This window comes from Mesoplodon bidens, assembly GCF_964165515.1.
Source record: "Mesoplodon bidens genome assembly, chromosome: 3".
Lineage (NCBI taxonomy): Eukaryota > Metazoa > Chordata > Mammalia > Artiodactyla > Ziphiidae > Mesoplodon > Mesoplodon bidens.
Window position 1 is genome coordinate 128,892,130 of NC_138178.1, and position 20,288 is coordinate 128,912,417.

General features: G+C 43.5%; 1 protein-coding gene across 2 annotated transcripts in view; it reads right to left on the reverse strand.

Annotated features, from left to right (window-relative positions):
- PYGL (glycogen phosphorylase L) overlaps window positions 1-19,783 on the reverse strand; it is a 50,932-nt gene extending 31,149 nt beyond the window's left edge. The window contains exons 1-4 of one of the 2 annotated variants that reach the window (XM_081229067.1): window positions 19,467-19,783; window positions 14,526-14,627; window positions 11,604-11,682; window positions 8,002-8,105 (exon numbers count right to left, since the gene is read on the reverse strand). In XM_081229067.1, the coding sequence (XP_081085193.1) occupies window positions 8,002-8,105; window positions 11,604-11,682; window positions 14,526-14,627; window positions 19,467-19,709 (528 nt within the window). In that variant the 5' untranslated portion in view covers window positions 19,710-19,783. The remainder of the gene's footprint in view (window positions 1-8,001; window positions 8,106-11,603; window positions 11,683-14,525; window positions 14,628-19,466) is intronic. The other variant, XM_081229068.1, reaches the window with a different exon arrangement.
- Window positions 19,784-20,288: the final 505 nt, after the last annotated feature.

The window sequence follows — 20,288 nt, forward strand, 5'->3', positions numbered from 1 at the left end:
CTGCACACGGCAACGAAGAGTAGCCCCAACTCGCCACAACTAGAGGAAGCCCGCGTGCAGCAACAAAGATCCAACGCAGCCAAATAAATAAATAAATTTTAAAAAATATATATCTTTTTGACTGAATCAACTCAAGAATACTGTTTTGGCAAGAAAGATGTTGGTTCTGTCAATCTCAATTCATCTTTGTTATTGTCGTACAGCCTAAATCAACAACAATACTGGCTAGTATTGCTCTAAATGTTTTATACATATCATTGCATTTAATCCTCATAGCAACACTATAGGAGGGAGCTATGGCTTCTCCCTTTGTTAAGGAAATTGTAACTTGCTCAAAGTTGCACGGATAGTAAATGATACAGGTAAGATTTGATGGTAGTTCTGTGGGTTCTAAAGCCTGTGTCTTAACATCTGTGAATCCAGTTGTCTAGCTTGAAGGAAAGAGAGAGGCTTCCCAGGGATGTTTATTGTTGAATACCTGGACCTGATGGGTCCTACATTATGGTTTCTGTCAAGAGCTTTGTGCCTTGAAAGCACAGAATCGGTTGAGAAAAACTACTCATAGAAAGCCCCCTTAATAAAGCTTATTTCAGTATAGGTACGGAACACTATTACTTTTTTCATTTTTTAATTTGAAGTATAGTTGATTTACAATATTGTGTTAGTTTCAGGTGTACAGCATAGTGTTTCAGTATTTTTGCAGATTATATTCCATTATAGGTTATTATAAGATAATAGGTATAATTTCCTGTGTTATACAGTATATCCTTGTTGCTTATCTATTTTATACATAGTGGTTTGTTAATACCATATCCCTAATTTGTCCCTCCCCCAGTTCCTTCTCCCCTTTGGTAACCACAAATTTGTTTTCTATATCTGTGAGTCTGTTTCTGTTCTGCATATGCATTCATTTGTATTATTTTTTAGATTCCACATATAAGTGATAACATACAGTATTTGTCTTTCTCTGTGTGACTTATTTCACTAAGCATAATATTATCTAGGTCCATACATGTTGCTGCAAGTGGCAGTACTTAATTCATTTTTTATTGCTGAGTAATATTCCATTGCATATATATATACACCACATCTTCTTTATCCATTCATCTGTCGATGGGCACTTGGGTTGCTTCCATGCCTTGACAATTGTAAACAGTGCTGCTATGAACACTGGGGTGCATGTATCTTTTTGAATTAGCATTTTCACTTTTTCCAGATCTATACCCAGGAATGGAATTGCTGGACCATATGGTAGTTCTATTTTTAGTTTTTTAAGGAACGTCCATACTTATTTCCATAGTGGCTGCACCAATTTACATTCCCATCAACAGAACACATTTTGCAGTCTTTGTTTAATTTAATCCTTATGTAATTTTGATCTGATAATGAACTATTATTTATTTATTTATTATATTTTATTTATTTATTTGGTTGTGCCAGGTCTTAGTTGTGGCATGTGTGCTCCTTCGTTGCGGCCGGGATGGGTGGGTGGGCTCCTTAGTTGCAACTCACCGGCTCCTTAGTTGCGGCATGCGAACTCTTAGTTGCAGCACGCATGTGGGATCTAGTTCCCTGACCAGGGCTGGAACCTGGGCCCCCTGCATTGGGAGCGTGGAGTCTTAACCACTGTGCCACCAGGGAAGTCCCATGAACAATTATTTCTAATTCGTTTTGAAAATGACATATACTAAAATAGAAGGAATTTATTTTATTGACAATTATAACATTTTCCTATATATTTATGTCAATTTATAACAAATATTTCTCATAAAAATTTTAAAATCTAATTTGTATTTAGGGTATCCTGGACATCAAATGCATTTTGTTTTCTATAAAGAAACAAATAAAAATGCCAAAAGAAGAACAAAAGACACATGGTGGGGTGGGGGTTGCATTTTTAAAGTAAAGGTATTATGAGTGAAACTTTAAAAATATTCCATATATATTAAAAAATGCAATCATGTTCTGGCAAGAAGGGAGGGGTAAGGTTTTTAGTACAAAGTCCCTTGTCAATGATATTACCCCCAATATGGTTATTTTACCTACCTGATTCCTCATCCTTCCCTCTTAGAAAACTCAGCTTTAGTTTAAAAAGATATTAATGATGAATTATGACACAATGCTGGATGCTTCATGATCACCTATATATGAGTTCAGTGTCTGCCCAGGCACAGTGTGGAGAGAGGCAAACAAACACAGCTATCTTTTGAGATGTTAGACAAAACATTAATGTCAACAGCCAGACAAGCAAACACACATCCATTTATTCAAACATTGATCATATTGGGAATGCTAGTAAGCTGCCCATTAACAAGAGCTAGCAGTATCATGATGAATGAAAAGGGGACACACAGAAACAACATCTTTAGATAGAAGGTCTGGAATTAGAGAGCTGCAGAAGGATGTAGCAGATGCAGGATGAAGCCTAGGGAAGGCTGGACCTAGATGTGAGCTAATCAGTACAGTGCACCTTGTTAAAATGCAGAGTCTCAGGCAGTCTGGGGAGGGGTCTTAAATTTTGCATTTAAAAATTTGCATCTTGGGGCTTCCCTGGTGGCGCGGTGGTTGACAGTCTGCCTGCCGATGCAGGGGACACGGGTTCGTGCCCCGGTCTGGGAAGATCCCACGTGCCGCGGAGCAGCTGGGCCCGTGAGCCATGGCCGCTGAGCCTGCGCGTCCAGAGCCTGTGCTCCGCAACGGGAGAGGCCACAACAGTGAGAGGCCCGCGTACCGCAAAAAAAAAAAAAAAATTTGCATCTTAACATGTAGCCAGCGGGTACACGGTGCAGCCAGGAGCTACATGGCGGTACAAAGTCAGGAACTGTAATTCAGAATTGAGACTTCGGCTATCCCATTCATAAAGACAACAAAAAATACAATTAAAATTTAACAAGGAAAGGATTGAATTTTATCAGTTGATAAGAAATTGGTTAAGTAAAGAGTCCTCTAGCTCGTGTTAATAACTAGAAACTCTAAGAAAAATAAATGACGATATGCACAAAGATCAAACATCCTGACTTACAAAACACTTCAGGCTGCACTTAGGCAAGGGCAGGTTCTGGGTTTCAAATTACTGGTCAATGTGAACACACAATGCTTCCTGTAACAGGAAAGAAACTTACAGCCTATTTGCCTCATTTCAGCACTCAGGACTGTTGTAAAATACACCTTAAGTTTTTACATGAACCAGGAGGATGATGAGGCAGAAACATCATTCCTCTCGAAAATCATGTGCACAGGTGAGCTGACAAGATATTTTCTGCTGAAAAATGCAGCAGAAGCAGACTCTTCTCCCCTCAAGCAGCATGAAATGCCCATAGAAGAGAGGCTGAACTCTGGGCTTCCCACCACTGGCCGGCCCCCCCTGGCCTCCTTTGCAAATCAGAAGCTGCATTTGCTCTTTTGAGGACACGCTGTTAAGTGACAACGGACTAGTCAGCCAGTCGCTCTCAATGTTGGTCTGATTTTTCCCTGCCAAATCATGGCTGGTTTTAATTTCACTGGGTTATTAACAAGTTCTGTAGGAGAATAGGACTCCTAGCTTGCTGTTCTTTATTGAGTCTCTTCCTAATTTTGACAAGAAATCAGAAAACAATTCCCTCAGTTATGCAAAGCTTGTTTTTAAGGTAAATTGAAAAATAGATATTTCATAAAAGCAAGCTGGTCTGAGCAGATCAGAGGAGAAAGAGAGAACTGCCTCCAGCCACCCCAACTCAATCCACAGAGGCTGCGGGATGGTGATAAACCTCCTTTCTATCTTGCTTTCTTCCAACAAATTAACAAACTGGTCTGTAAATTTAGATTTCCACGTAACCAGTGATCCCTGAGTGCACTAACTTGCTGAGTCATATGAAGGGCAGGGGCCAGAGAGGAGGAGAGCTTTCATTTATATCCAAGTGGGCTGTGTGGATCTGAACATCCCAGATGAAAAGGAGCTGAGACAAAGCAAGCAGGAGACTGTGGCGTGGGGAGCAGCGTGCCCGCCTGGGTGGTGGTGGCAGTGGTGCTGTGTGTGGGGGGGGATGCATGGCAGCTGGATCTGGGGTCTTCCTAGATATCTATCTATTGGTGGAATCTATTCCAGCCAGCATGGAAGCAGAGGTCAGCTCAGGACCTCTGTGAGTGACTGAAGTCGAAGAAATGCTTTTCCCCTCAACTGTGGGATACACGGGATATGAAGAACCAGTGAGCAAACATCAGGAGTTGTCAGCAAACTTTGCTTTCTGATGGTACCAGTCATTGGTAAATGTTTCTGGGGAGCACCAAGAATTCAACAATGGCCAGGAGAGGCTTGCTGGGTAATATGAACTGTGCATGGCTAGGTATAGCAGGGTTCTAAGAGAAAGAATGTTCCAGCAGACTGCTTGATTCAACCCTGAGATTTCTACTGTCAGAGTCTTTCCACTCAGAACTTTAGTGTGTGACTGTTTAACTTGAGGCTGTCGCAACTGCCTTTCCCCCTCTTCCCAGTGGCCAGTCATTTTCAGAGGACTATTCTGAGAAGGTTTCAATGATCCCCTTTAGTGTTCGAGGTAAGTCAAGCCTTTTAGCAATAAAATTATTTTCCTTGGGGGGTGGGGTGGAGTTCACAACAAACACTTTATAACTGCAAATCTTCCTTGAAGAGAGCCTTTAAAAACGGAAAGTCTATCAACCTTTAAAAATCTTCCTAGGGCTTCCCTGGTGGCGCGGTGGTTGGGAGTCCGCCTGCCGATGCAGGGGACGCAGGTTCATGCCCCGGTCTGGGAGGATCCCACATGCCGCAGAGCGGCTGGGCCCATGAGCCATGGCCGCTGAGCCTGCGCGTCCGGAGCCTGTGCTCCACAGCAGGAGAGGCCACAGCGGTGAGAGGCCCGCGTACCGCAAAAAAAAAAAAAAAAAAAAAAATCTTCCTAGCTTGTGCAATTTTCATCAGCCTTCTCCATTGTAAGAGCAACCATGTAGCTGATGTGGGTAGAGCAGTGACCATGCCCCCAAAAGGCATTCTGCTTTCCTGGAAGATATTTTTTGTTTTTCATGGAAACAGTTTCTTTTTTATGTTTGCTTTTTAAAATCCCATCCCAGTGAACAATGGCTATGGTAGATAAAATTAGGTGTCCTTCTGACTCAATTTCAGTTGTAATGAAAGAAGTGATGATGTAGTAAAGCTAGCTTTGGGGACTAGCAAAAGCCACTTGGTCTCTCTTTTTCCTTTAAAAACACTAGAATATATATACTTCTTGGGTCTCATGGGAGAGAAGGGATGGTTTCCTGAAATAAGGCCTTTTAAAAGTAGCAAAGGTCATAGGTGGGATTAATAAAGAGTGACCTTTCATAAGACTTTGGGGAAAATGCACTTGAAAGACAATTTTTTGAGATTGATCTGCTGAGTTAAAAAAAATCTTTCACAGAAAAGTAAGAAATAAAATCCTTAAACATTCTGGGGTATAATGAGTACCATACAGGATACAAAGACTGAGAATGGATACCATGTATCGCTTGGTCAGGTTGTGTTAAAATCTTGGTCCTACTGGAAATGCCTGCCAAGCTAGGCTTCTCACCATGTAGCCCTAGATTACTTCACTGTAGAAGGGAACCAATTATTTTGTTTTTATATCTTTTTTTTTTTTTTTTTTTGCAGTACACGGGCCTCTCACTGTTGTGGCTTTTCCCGTTGCAGAGCACAGGCTCCGGATGCGCAGGCTCAGCGGCCATGGCGCACGGGCCCAGCCGCTCCACGGCATGTGGGATCTTCCCGGACCGGGGCACAAACCCGTGTCCCCTGCATCGGCAGGCGGACTCTCAGCCACTGCGCCACCAGGGAAGCCCTGTTTTTATATCTTTTTATGATTATAAAATACACATTTCTTATGAAATATGAGTCATGTAGGAGAACAAATAGAAGATAGTCAAAGTCACCCATAATCTTATCTCCCAGAGATAATTAATTACTGTTGAAGCTTTGACATATTTTTTTTTTCTAGCACTTTATCTTTTTGGTTTCCTTTGGATAGGTCATACTATCCAAATGATCCTATACCTCCTTTTTTCAGCTATCATAAACAATTTCCCATTTCATTATAATTAATTAAAAACATGATATTAATGGTTATATTAATCTTTTATTATATAATACCACAATTAAAAAAATTATCCTCCTTTTATTAGGCCAAATTAACATTTCATTGAGTGCCTATTTGTGCAACAGACATTTTACATATTTTCATAGTTCTGTGAAGCTGGCATCTCCATTTTGCAGACAAGAAAAGTGAGGCTCAGGGAAGCTAGGTAACCTAATCAAGGCAACAAACTTCATAAGGGTCATCACTTGCACTCAGGCCTCAAATTAGAAATTAGATCTCATATTAGGGCCCAGTTCTTTTTCTACCCAATGCTGCCTCCTAACTGATTTAGGAGTAGCTAAAGATACACTGGTTCTTAACAAAATTTGGAAGTTTGTCTTTCAATATGTTCCCAATATTCTCCTCCTGGGACTTCCCTCGGTGCGTTCTCTTATCATATCAAATCTTTTAGTGCCCTCCTTCTTTGGCCCAGAGTGTCCAAACACTGAGGGAGGGGAAAGTGGATGGCGGTGACACTCAGCTTCTCATCCTTCCTCTCCCCTGGGATTAGTGCCAGCCTAGGTCCCCCAACCCAATGCCTGATCACACTGACCTTGGACTGACTCTTGGGAGGGCTCAGAGAGCTCAGGCTTCTTGAAAATCCAGTATCTTTTTGTCGATGCGTGTGTATGAGACAAAGATAGGGAAAGAAAAAAACCTAAATCACACTTAGCATCAGGGAAAACTGTCCATGCCAGGGCTGACTGTAGTTCAAAGAGTTACCAAAGATAAAGAGAAACAAATACTTAAGAATCTGGTTTGGTTATATAAAAATAAAATGAGAGTCGTTTGTATGGATTCATTACTATTTGTGCAGTTTTCTACAGAGCACTGTAATTATACATATTAAATATGTGCCAGAGTTTTTTAATATAATAGTTAACAGGATTGCCTGCTTTCGTCTTGTAAAAAAATTAGAACACTGAGCTTACATATCTTGTAAGATAGGCATGTTAAGGAGGGCAAGACTCTGAGTGTAGAAGAGAATACTGAATGTGGACCTGGAAATCTGGGGATATACAGCCTTATTTGCCAGCTGTGTGATCTGAGGTGCCTTCACCTCTTAAGACCTTCAGTTTTCTCACCTACAAAAATGGTGACTTGCTTCCTACTATCAAGAGTTATTGGGGGACTTCTCTGGTGGCACAGTGGTTAAGAATACGTCTGCCAATGCAGGGGATACGGGTTCAAGCCCTGGTCAGGGAAGATCCCACATACCACAGAGCAACCAAGCCTGTGTGCTACAACTACTAAGCCTGCGCTCTAGAGCCCATGAGCCACAACTACTGAAGCCTGCGTGCCTAGAGCCCATGCTCCGCAACAAGAGAAGCCCACGCACCCCAACGAAGAGCAGCCCCCGGCTTGCTGCAACTGAAGAAAGCCCATGCGTGGCAACGAAAACCCAATGCAGCCAAAAATAAATAAATTAATAATAATAATAAAAAAGACCCAACACAACCATAAATAAATAAATAAATAAATAAATAAATAAATGAATGAATGAATAAATTTATTTTTAAAAAAAGAGTTATTGGGGAAGATCATGAGCCAAAAGATGTGCTCCTCCATTTTATATGCTACAGAGATAGGACACAGCACATTATAGGTAGTCCACATCCAGGCAATCAGTGATAAATATTTTCAGAGCACCCTTGTGAGTCTGGCACCGTACAAGATGCTACAGATCTGGTGGTGAATGATATTGGTGATACCGGCAGGCTCTCTGCTCTTAGGGAGCTTACACCTCAAAGTGGGAAGACTGACAGTATTCACTGATGTCAACCAAATGCCACAGAAAGTAGTAAAGCTCTATGTAAAATGTCCATAAATTATAAACCATCCAGAACACCATGAAGACAAAGTACTTTAATGACAAAATTAAAAAATATGTCTCACATACCTGCCATCCATCTCGAATCTTCTGATTGAAGATTCCATATTCATATCGGATGCCATAGCCGTAGGCTGCAAGTCCCAGAGTTGCCATGGAATCCAAGAAGCAGGCTAAATTCAACAGAGCACAGGCAAAAGGCAGAGTCATCAAGGTTAGTCAAAATTTTGTCTTTCTCTAAAAAACATGGCAGCCACAAAACATTTCGCTATGAGAAACCATATTTGTGTCTTAAAGCACAGAGACTGCAGCACAGTGGGCATGAAGTTTTTAAAATAACATTTTTTCTAATTATAAAATAAACTATAGAAAAGGTAGAAAATACAAACATGTATAAAGAAGAAAACAAACATTTATTACCTCACCATCCAGAAATAAGCACTGTGTTGGCATTTCATCTGAGAAATGCCAGATGTCTACGTTAGAAATGTCCTTTATTATGTCTGTTCCTTACACTGCCCTTTCTAGGGGAAGCTGTCTCCATGCCCCCCTGTTTGAAAAGACGTGTATAATTTGCATGTGACCCATCTGACGGACTAGCTGGACATCGGGGGCAGACTCTCTTTCTCACTAATGGAATTCCAGTGTGGTTCACATATCAGGTGGCCTTATGCTTCAGGGAGGCTGGACCAGGAACTGAATCTTGACTAAACTTCTAAGCTAATCATAGTAATTTTATGTCCTTCACCAGTTTGGGTTTTGGCATGAGCATACAATGACATTCAATCCAATGAGAGGTGCTAGAAAGTCTGCTGGGTACAGTGAAAGGTTTTCCTTACTGCTGCCGTCTTTCTTCCATGAAGGTGAAGTCAAAAGAACCATAGAGACCCAGAATCCTGACAGAATTGTGCTGCTGAATAAATTAAGCTTGGAACGGCCAACCTCTGAAGTTCTCGTTCTGTGATAATACATGTCCTTGTTGGCGGAACTAGCTTTCGCTAGGTTTTGTTTCCTTTTTTTTTTTTTTTTGCGGTACGCGGGCCTCTCACTGTTGTGGTCTCTCCCGTTGCGGAGCGCAGGCTCCGGACGCGCAGGCTCAGCGGCCATGGCTCACGGGCCCAGCCGCTCCGTGGCATGTGGGATCTTCCCGGACTGGGGCATGAACCCGTGTCTCCTGCATCAGCAGGCGGACTCTCAACCACTGCGTCACCAGGGAAGCCCGGTTTCCTGTTTCTTGTAGCCAACGGCTTTAATGACAGAGCACCTGATCTAGAGCAGCCAATCAACAGGCTGGGTAGGATCTATCTTGTGGTCGGGAGCAATTTTAGGGGTTACACTAAGCATGTTGCCCCTCTCAGGAATCTGAACTGAGAAATATACAGAGAATGAGAAAACACAGTAGGATCTAAAACTGAAAAGAACATTGAAAATTGTAGATCAAACAGGAAGAGACTGAGCTAGGTTCACGGTGGAGTCCTAAAACAGATCCACAAAGGCCAGTGGCCAAGACCTTCAAGTTACTGTAACATCACAATTGTCTTCCAGTCCCTGTGCTCACGTGGCCTGGCCCTGTCCCAGTTCCTGCTCTCTAGGAGCTGTGGCGATTTGTCTTTTCCTGGGTCCTGATCAAATTATCCGTAGAGCCTCACCAGAATGGGGTCCCAGTTTTTTCAGTCTGGTAAGAGATGAGGTCATCTAATGAGAATGACTCAGACTCATTCACCCCTTCCCTGTCAGGCCCAGAGTGGGGTTAACCCTGCCAAAAAATAGGCCTGGGACTTTACATAAAAGGAAGGCAGGGGCTTCCCTGGTGGCGCAGTGGTTGGGAGTCCGCCTGCCGATGCAGGGGACACAGGTTCGTGCCCTGGTCCGGGAGGATTCCACATGCCGCGGAGCAGCTGGGCCCGTGAGCCATGGCCGCTGAGCCTGCGCGTCCGGAGCCTGTGCTCCACAACGGGAGAGGCCACAGCAGTGAGAGGCCCGTGTACCGCAAAAAAAAAAAAAAAAAAGGAAGGCAGCCTACCTTGTCAGTCTTAGATGAGCATGCCGTTGGCTCTGCTTGTCTTCCTATAGCTCCATGGAAAGCCTACTAATTACCCGATGATTAACTTCTCAAGGTGGCCAAGTATGCCAAAGGCAGCGTTTTCTATGACTAACTGCAACGTTAAAACACATGGCCACTAACGTAGTAAGGAATAAGCAATATGAAACACATGCAAATGGAGTTCTAGTCATTTGAAACTGTGTGTAAAATTAAGAGATTGTGGAATCATTTCTAAAAGAGAAGACGTAGATATTTATTTTTCATAGAGTACAATCTGATACATACATGTGTGGTCATACATTCTATTATTAAATTTAAACTTCACAAGTAAATAATATAGTAACATCCTCTTTGTCAAAACAATTAAAATGTTACCGACAGGACTAGCATCCCTTTTGACAGCCGCCCCCAATTCTGCGCTCCTCTCTACAGAAGATCCCAGGGAGCAGTTCAGTATTTCAAATTCCAGACTTTTTCTATGGATTTACATATATACATTCTCACATAAAATATTAATTTTTTAAAAACATAAATGGTATCACACTGTGTGGCTTTTAATGCAACTTGTTTCCTCTGCCCCCAGCTCCCCACCTCTTGGAGATCTATGCAGGGAAGTACAAATAGTTCACTTTTAGGTTGACACATATTATTCTGTAACATGGTGTTCCTCTGCTTATTTATCTATTCTATCAATGGACATTAGGTTATTTCTAAAATTTTGCTTTTACAAACAATACTGTAGCAATTTTTTTTCACATGCCTCCTTGTGTACATGTTGGAGTATTTCTTTAGGGTAGATATCAGGAAGTAGAATTGCTTGGTGGTAAGGATGCATATTTTTAATTTAATGGCATTGGTATTATATTTTTAATGTTTTCCTCTATATTTGTGGAAAAATCATTTCCTGGATAAAGCAAAGAACTCAAACTTCATCCATACAAAAAAAAAACCTCATTAATGAAATCATACCAATAGTATAACAAGTGTATCACTGCCTACTAGTCAATCAAAAAGCAAACTGTTGGGCCTCCCTGGTGGCGCAGTGGTTGAGAGTCCGCCTGCCGATGCAGGGGATACGGGTTCGTGCCCCGGTCTGGGAGGATCCCATATGCCGCGGAGCGGCTGGGCCCGTGAGCCGTGGCCGCTGGGCCTGCGCGTCCGGAGCCTGTGCTCCGCAACGGGAGAGGCCACAGCAGTGAGAGGCCCACATACCGCAAAAAGAAAAAAAAAAAAAAAAAAAAAAAAAAGCAAACTGTTAAGTGCACAAGACGATAACACAATGGCTAAACAACTTAGGTGCTACCACACAAGTATGTGAATTGAGCAGCTGTGAACCAATAACAGTGAAGTGAAGGGGCCACTTTGGAAACCCTTAAGTGCACAGGAAGGATCTGGTTAGCTTTGGGGTTTGAAGCAATGTCTCCAAACTTTTTAAGCAATGTGTCTTTTGTTAAAGATCCTTTCTCTACTGTTTGTCTAGAACTGGTCAAACCACCGTGCAGACTCAGAAACAAACACATGTACAACCGGCTCACACTGTGCACTTCTAGACAGTCTTCTGGTTCTTTGAGTGTGGCTGTGCATGGCATCTGAGACGGCGTCAAGGGCCAGACAATAGCACACTTACCAGCAAGCCTCCCAAGACCACCATTGCCAAGCCCAGCATCTTCTTCAATTTCTTCTAACTCCTCCATATCCAATCCAAGCTGGTGATGAAAGAAAAACAACACAGGACGTGGATACAAACTTTAGATATACAAACAGGCCACTTCAGAGAGAACAGTCATTTCCTAAAGCTCTGGGTTGGGTCTTCAGGTTCATCTGTGAACTCAATCCTGCCAGGTCCCTCACTGCTTGAACTGGCATCAGATACCCGCTGCAGCGCTGGTGACTGAAGACGCAAACTGTCCGAGATGGCACAGCAGCAGCTTGGAGAAGAGTATGGGCTGTAAATGTCCATTACCGACTCTGTTACTTCTTAGCTATATGAACCTGAGCAAGGTAGTAAATGTCACTATGCCTTTCACTTCTCGTTTAAAAATGAGGATAATAGTATCTACTTCATTTAGGGCTGTGAATTAAATGAGATTATACAAACAAAGCATTCAGAATGATTCCTGGGTAGGTATTTCTCGATAAATGTTGGCTATTACTATTTCTTAAAATTATTTTTTGTTGCCAGGGTAAAACCTCAGAGATAGTCCAGTACCGAGTTGATACTAACTGGACTAAATTTTGAAAATTACCAAAAGGTATGAGGTCAGATTTTTTGGGATGGACTAAAGTTCATCTTTTCATGACCACAACTCAGTAAAGTCAAAGGTGGTTAACCCAAAACCAGTTAGTGAGTCACTGCCCATGACACCAGGGGCCAGACAGCAGTCAGGGAAACGTCAGCCCTGTGGTCCTGCTGGATGGGCCTACAATCCTCTACTTCTCTCTGGGGTAGATAACAGGCTGTGGGGGGATAGTGGGAGGGGGAGATAAATTAGGAGGTGGGATTAACATATACACACTACTGTATATAAAATAGGTAAACAACAAGGACCTACTGGGCTTCCCTGGTGGTGCAGTGGTTAAGAATCTGCCTACCAATGCAGGGGACATGGGTTTGATCCCTCATCTGGGAAGATCCCACATGCCACACAGCAACTAAGCCCGCGAGTCACAACTACTGAAGCCTGCGCGTCTAGAGCCCGTGCTCTGCAACAAGAGAAGCCACTGCAATGAGAAGCCTGAGCACTGCAACGAAGAGTAGCCCCTGCTTGCTGCAGCTAGAGAAAGCCTGTGCGCAGCAATGAAGACCCAATGCAGCCAAAAATAAATAAATAAAATAAATAAATTTATTTAAAAAACCAAAAACAAAAACAAGGACCTACTGCATAGCACAGGGAACTATACTCAATATCTTGTAATAACCTATAATGGAGAAGAAGGTAAAAAAGAATATATAGCTGAGTCACTTTGCTGTACACTTGAAACTAACACAACATTGTAAATTAACTATAGTCAACTAAAAAAAGAGAGAGACTGTGGGAGGCCAAGGAGCATCTGTGACCTTGGGGATGGATGGAATTGGTTGCCAGTCAGCTCCCTGCCACAAAGTGTTGGGACCCGCACAGCCAGAGGTCACTAGCAGCAGTGTGGACTCATATCAAAATTCTGCAGCTCTAGAGGTCACTTTGGACTGTTCATCTTACAATGAGGAAATTGATGGCCAGATAAATTAAACGACCTGTCCTCTGCTGACTAGATAATAATCTAGCCCATGCGTGGCTAATAATGGTCCATTGTGAAATGACTGCATTCTTATCTGAAAGTGATGCAATCCATGAAATTTTACATGGAAACATAATTTACACATTTGAAAACATACGCACAAGACGTAACTATGCTTGAAGTGGATGCCACAGTTGCCATGGGGTTACCTGTGTGGATCCCTACCCTTATTCAAAAGTTGCTTTCTGACACAAGTCCTGATAACTAAATCTTCTAAGAGTTCAAAAATGGATTTGCTTCTGTTCATTGTTCAAAGGGCTTTCAAACTTGCTCCCTAGTGACTAGAGTACTGGGGTCCTTGTGACATCAACTGCTAATGCTAGTGCTCAGGATTTTTAACATTCTAAACATGTGAGTCTAGAGTAGGCTATAAACCTTGAGCAAGGAGACATGGGTCACTTCATCCCACCTGGTTAGATTATGGTGCAAAGGAGGTGTATTTTTTTCAGCTGGTATCAGGGGAAGCAAAGAAAAGGGAAGCAGAGAGGAGCTGCAATGGTTCTTTCACAGGAAATGCTCTACTAAACCCACACAAAGGAAACCAGCCCTAGTGACAAGCAGCTGGCCACATGAGAGGACAACAACCCTATGCCAGGACAAAAGCAACTTGAACAGTCTCTTATTTAGACTGCATCTTTGCAAATACACGTTCTTCCTATTAACCACATCAGAAAGGTTAAGGACTATTTTTTGGTATGAAGATGCTTGAATGTCAAAGGAGAAACAGTTAAATATGTTCATTCAAACAAATTGGCGCATTAGGTTCAAGACCTCAGGCTCCTCATTAAGAGAGGAAGTGTATTTTACATCTCATTAAGCAATAGAGAAAGTATGACAACAGAATTTTTAAAGTTTATTACTTTCACATATTGCCTTGATATACAAATAACAGTCAAACTTCGATCCCTTTAAAAAAGTATATAGGAGCCCAAAGTAAAGCTTGTGCTTCTGATAGCAGGGACTCAAGTACTTCTTAAAGGCTTGTTCAGATGCTAATTTCTAAAATGTAATTTGTTGCATAATGCTGTCAAAAACTGATTGCAGAACAAAATTCTCATGAGGCAAAACTAGTTCTCTAGTTTTGTTCCTCTTAACCCAGAGATCAGGAGTACTATAAGTTTAGATTTCTAATAGTTTGTAATAGCCATGTCTATAGAAGCAATTTTTCACCATTTTGGGGGGGGGTGGTGGGGCAGCTATATCCCCAAGGTTCCTGAGTTGAACTTGAAATTTAAAGGGAGAGAATGAGAGAAATACGTAGACAATGTACCTGGTAAATGGCCTCGTCACAGGCATTCTGCAGGCCAAGGTTGATCATGGTGTTCTGTAATGTTCGGCCCATGTAAAATTCCAAAGAGAGGTAATAAACCCTCTGAAACAAAGAAGAGAGAGGTCATGTTAACGGCTATGAGGCCAACCTTACTTGTCAACATAAAAACACAAGGTCACCAGTAAGAAACAAACAGGCAGGACTACTTTAACTCAGGTTCAAATGAGACTCCTATAGATGCATGAAGGGCTAAGGAAAAGCACTACTGATAACTAACTGGCTTTGGGAAAACCATTTCATATCCTGGTTTTGGTAATACTTAAAAAAATATATATCTTTTACCCCCAGGGAGGGGAAAAAAAAGCAAACTCATCCAACTCATTAGATTCAATGTTTTGTGGGTTTTTTCTTCCTGTTCATGAGCCTCATGGAAAAACGTATGTTTGGGGTAAACGGAAGTCAGACTGACATAGCTCATCATTCATCTGTAAAATGTTTATAGGATGAGGGTCAGGTGGGGTTGGCTGTGAGCATCTCAAGGCATCCAAGAAACACAGAGATTAACTCCTTCAAGATACACCCAATGGCTACAAAGTATTCCTCCTTAACTGTTACTGCAAGTAATATTATAATTAGATATTTTAGAATTAAAATTATCCTAGAAAGTCTATGAACTGGCAGTAGTTCCTTCTGTATAACAAAAGACTGCCTCAGGTTTATTGGTGTCTGTTCTTGGTGAAATAGGACATTTCTCTATCAGCTTAGAAACTGTTTGCCTTTGACATAATAAAAGCCAAGTAAATATCATTAGTATCAGAGTTGAAAGCAAAAGGTGCAAAGCTCAGACTTACCTAAAACCCTTTAAAATACAAGCAAGGTTTACTAGTCAAAAAAACAAAAAGGGGCAGTAACTTCATCATCCTCTTATAAAATATCTTACTCTCTGTATCAGTTCCTCTTTTCTTTTTCACCAAACACAAAACAAAACAATAAAAATCTGTAAATGCATCAGTATCAATATAAAGTCACCTCAAATTTTAGGGACTTCCCCATTTCTCAATAGGAAGAACCCCCAAGAAAAGGATTTGGTCAACCAGGAAGTACTAAAAAAAAAAACCAATATAGTTCAATATAAGAAATGCCTATTATAAAAATAAAAAAAGAAGAAATGCCTATTATGATATTTAAATCATTAGTTACACATATATACTTATATGTATATACTGATATATACTTATATGAAAATGTCAATTCAGAAATCTTACTTTTCCCTACTTATATTTTATGAAACAATTGAATTCTAAGTCTTCCCATGGATAGTCAACGTGTTATCAAACACTATTTTCCAGAGCACATCATCATTATTTTTATCCAAGTTGTTTGAATATCTATCAGGGCCCTCATTAGTTTATTAGATACCTTTCTGTGAGCTGGGAAAAGGTATCTTTCCTGGGGCAGACTCAGGCCAAAGAGGTGCAAGGCGTCGCTCACCCCCCACGGCTGGCGCCCTTGTACCAATGCATCACAAAAAAGAGCATCTCAAGCCACAAATATCCATTTACATAACATCAGGGCAGTTTTCTTCATTCTTCCCTGTGTGCATTTTCATGATCTCTATAATATAACCACTACCTATTGCTTTTTACTTTTTAGTGATCTATAAAAAGCTTGGTTATAAATACAGTATATATATCCGACACTTGCAATTGTGAGCTCATAGTCCCAGGAATAATGACGACATCTGTGTTAAGCTTCTTTGTCTCCCTTTTAAGGATTCTAAATTAGCATGGACTTAAGAGTTTTTAAGACATTTCAAGGTCTTCCTAAAAAATGTTGCTGCTTAAAATAAAGTAGTTGATACAGAGCATCTTGTTACATGACAGATTTTCCAAGGACATGAATTTAAGGTGATTTCCTATTTTTCCATAAAAAAATTTTTTTGGGGGGGATAGCACCTTATATTTGGCGGTATAAAAGACCTTAAAAAATTGATCTCCCTCATCCTCTTAGTTAGTGGTCCCTAAACATTTAAAACATACTTCTGATAGAAAGATATTTGAGCAGCTCCAATATAGCTTATAGATTATATGCATGCACTACTATTACTAATATCTTACATATATTTTACAAAAAATAGAAATTTTCAAAAGGCTTGTATAGATAAAATAAAGAAGACATAATAATAAGCAATACTTTAAAAATACTTTTAATTTGTTCCTAGTATTAATTACTAGGTGTATGGAATAGGCGGCAACACAACTGAGACTTGCAGGGCAGACAAGAGTCGAGCAAAGTCCCACGTGGTGGGCAGGGCATTCCGGGTGAAGGGTGCAGTGTGGGCAGAGACCCGGAAGTGGGGAGAACAGGGCATGGATGGGGACGGCAAATTGGCCTGGTGGGAGAGCAAGGTAATGGGAGGGAGGGTAATGGAAGATAAGATGGGAGGGACAGGCTCACCTGGGCTGAGGAGGGCCTTCAGTGCTTAAGGACTGTGGAAGGCAACACTGCCAGTGATACAGATCTGAGCAGAGGGCAAGATGGATCTCTTTAAGAGGTTTAATCAGACTATAATGCATAGAATGAGATGGGATTGCAAACTCAAACGCCTTCAGGAGCCAGACAGAAAATAAGTGTGTAAAGGCAGTCACAAAAATCAATGAGGAGTACTGGGCCAAGAACTGGAGTGTCCTGCCCGAAGGTACGGAAAATAAAACTGCTTAAAGATGTCTAACCGACCAAATAAAATAAGTCTGCTAGCCATATTCAGTTGCATGCAGCCAGTTTAACCATTTCTGGGAAGCAAGGTAAACACTTAGAAATCTACTTCATCGAAGACCAGAGGCCAGGGCCTCAGTTAGGCAGAGAAGTGAGAACGGAGGAGAGTGGGTATTTTCAAGGCAAACTGCAGAAATCAACAGAATTTGGCAACCTGTTGAACGGGGAATACAGGAGGAAATCAAAGGTGAAACTAAAGTTTTGTGTCTGGGTGACTGTCAGGATGACAATGCTATTAACATTAGAAACACAGAAGAGAGGGCAGGATTGGGAGGGATGATGATTTGAGTTTTTAACATGCTGAGTTTAAGGGAATAAGGGGAGATCTAGGTATGTTTACCAAGCACTTACAAATGTAGGAATGGAGCCAGAAAAGGAATTGAGATTAGAGATCCAGATTTGGGATTCATCTGCAGTTACTAGAAAGCAGGGGAGGTGGGAGAGAAGATTGGACACACCTACTGGCTCCACTCCATGCTGAGGGCAGGGACCTTCTGTTATATGAATGACTGTCACAGAGTAGACACTTTATGAACATGTGTGGAATGGATCTTGTTCGCTTGTATCACTATCAGAATACCTGGCTTATACCTGCATAAGTAAGAAATGCTTGCCCAGTGCAGAAACTCACAAGAGAACAAGAAAACCATAAAGTACCAGATAAGTCACTGGAGGAGAAACGTACAAGGCGACTGTGTTCTATGGCACTAAATGCTTTGGAAGTGTGTGGGGAGGGGAGGGGGCCAGGTTCTAAAATATGGCTCATCATCTCACTCTCCAGCTTAAAAACTTAAATAATAATTTTTAATGTAAGGTGCAGTCCCCTCTGTGCAAATAAAAATTACGGTAAATATATGTGTACATAAAGTGTTTTCTAAGGATATAGTTTAGCAGTTGCTACCTTTGGGTAGAGGCCTAAGCCTCAGGGGTGGGGAAGTTATTTTCCATTTGAAAGCTTTGTTACAGCTGCAATTTCTCACTCTGAGGACTGTTTTGCTTAGGGGTTCTTGGAGCACTTGGAATACGGGCTATTCTTTTTCATGCTTTACATATTTAAAAAAATCCTAATAAATGTTTATGTGTATTTCCCACTACCTCCAGTATATTCCCATCTTTCACCCTTTCCAATATGCCTCCAACCAGCGTTTCCAGTTTCCTCTCTCAAGACTCACAACCATCCTCACTGCTGCTGCCAGAGCTGCTCTCTCACCCGCTCTCTACACAACACAATCCCTCTGGCTGCCAAGTCCTACTCGGTCCTCCCCACCCCGCCTTCCCAGGTTGGCCAGGTGGAAATAATGTCCCTCCGTGCTCCCAGCGGCGTCCACTCTAGCCCCCGCGCACTGGGTAGGGGTGGTCTGTGAACAGCAGTCCTCAGCAGTTACCGGGTGGCCTGACCCTCGGCCTCCAGTCCGCAGGAATCAAGGAAGTCCAGAAGCTCCACACCCCACTCCTAGGAACTGCGTGTTGGGCGAGGGGCGGGGGGCGCTCAGAGCTCAGACCACGGGGAGGGACCTCTACCCCGCCCTCTTCACCACACTCGGGCAGTACCTACGACAAGCCCGGGTCTCCCGCGAAACCCCCATCTAGTCCTCCAAAAGTTCTGTGGGCTCTGAAGCACATTCTTCCCACTCTTCCCCACCTACCCCCCCTTTAACTCTTATTACCGTTTGCATTTGTCTCCCTCCCTAAACATTCAGCTTCCCCGAGGCAGGGTTCTCATCCGTTTTGTTCTGGGTCGATTGCCTGGGGCCGAGAACTGTGCCTGGCACACCGAGAGGAGCCGCCCGATATCTCAGAGTAAACGCTGAGAGGAGATGCTCCAAAAAAGTTTGTGAAGCAAGTGAACAGGCGAGGGAGGCCTGGGCGTCGGCTCCAGGCGGTCCCCACGGGCAGGAAGCGCAGTGAGGCCCACGAGATGTGAACGGGGTGTTGGCGGAGGGCCGGATCTGTCCCTTGGGCTGCCCACCCGCCGCCCAGACGCTCTACCCCGGACTTCGCGGGGGGCAAGAACGGGGTGAGGAGAGGTCACTCCGGGGGCTCCACCCACCCCGCCGCGGACACCGCCCCGGCGCCCGGCTGCTGGACTCGCGCGGTCCCGGAAGGGCACGACCCGGCGAGGGGCGGCGAGGAGCCCCCCTCCCCACCCCGCGCCCGGGCGCGTACCTTGGGGCACGTCTCGTAGTAGTGCTGCTGCGTGCGGATCCAGCGCCCCACCAGGTGGTCGCGCACCGTGTGCGCCAGCGCGAAGAAGTAGTCGCGGGGGGTGGCCACATTGCGGTCCTTGACCAGCGTGAAGTGCAGATGCCGGTTGAAGCTCTTCTTCAGCTCGGCCACGTTCTCCACGCCCACGATGCCGCGGATGCTGATCTGCCGCCGCTTCTCCTGGTCGGTTAGGGGCTTGGCCATGGCGGCGGCGAGCAGGACGTGCGGCTCTGGACGCCCGGCGACAGAACAGGGGCGGAGTCGCCCTGCGCCTCTCGCCGCTTTTGAGTCGGTGAGAAGTCTGGGGTCCGCCCCTCGGTGCGGCGCCGCCCGGGGTTGCAGCCCGCCCTCCCGGGAGGCGGAGGGAAACCCTGGCCCCTGCCTGGGACTCTGGGCCGGGCAGGGCGCGTAGGGCGGCGGGAGCGCACCTGTCGTGACCTCTGCGCACCCGATATGCCAGGGGGTGGAGGTGGGGGGCTGGCGGCCAGGGACCTGGGCTGAATCCTCTTGGCAGTTGAATGTGGGACCTTTGGTGATTCACGTGGACACTCTGACGCCTCCTTCCGGATCTGGGGAATGGGGCTGGTGGGTGAGTAGAGGAGGGAATTTGTCCTGCCCCCCCACTCTAGAGTCTTGGGTAGAAGGAGGATGTCTGGTGTGAAAGCGTTGTAAGCAGGTGGGGGGCAGGGGGAAGGTCCCTGGAGATGGGAGAACCACCTGCATGGCTTTCTTGACGTAAGAGAAGGCATTTTTTGGCCTAAGCCATGTTGTGATCTAAGCCTG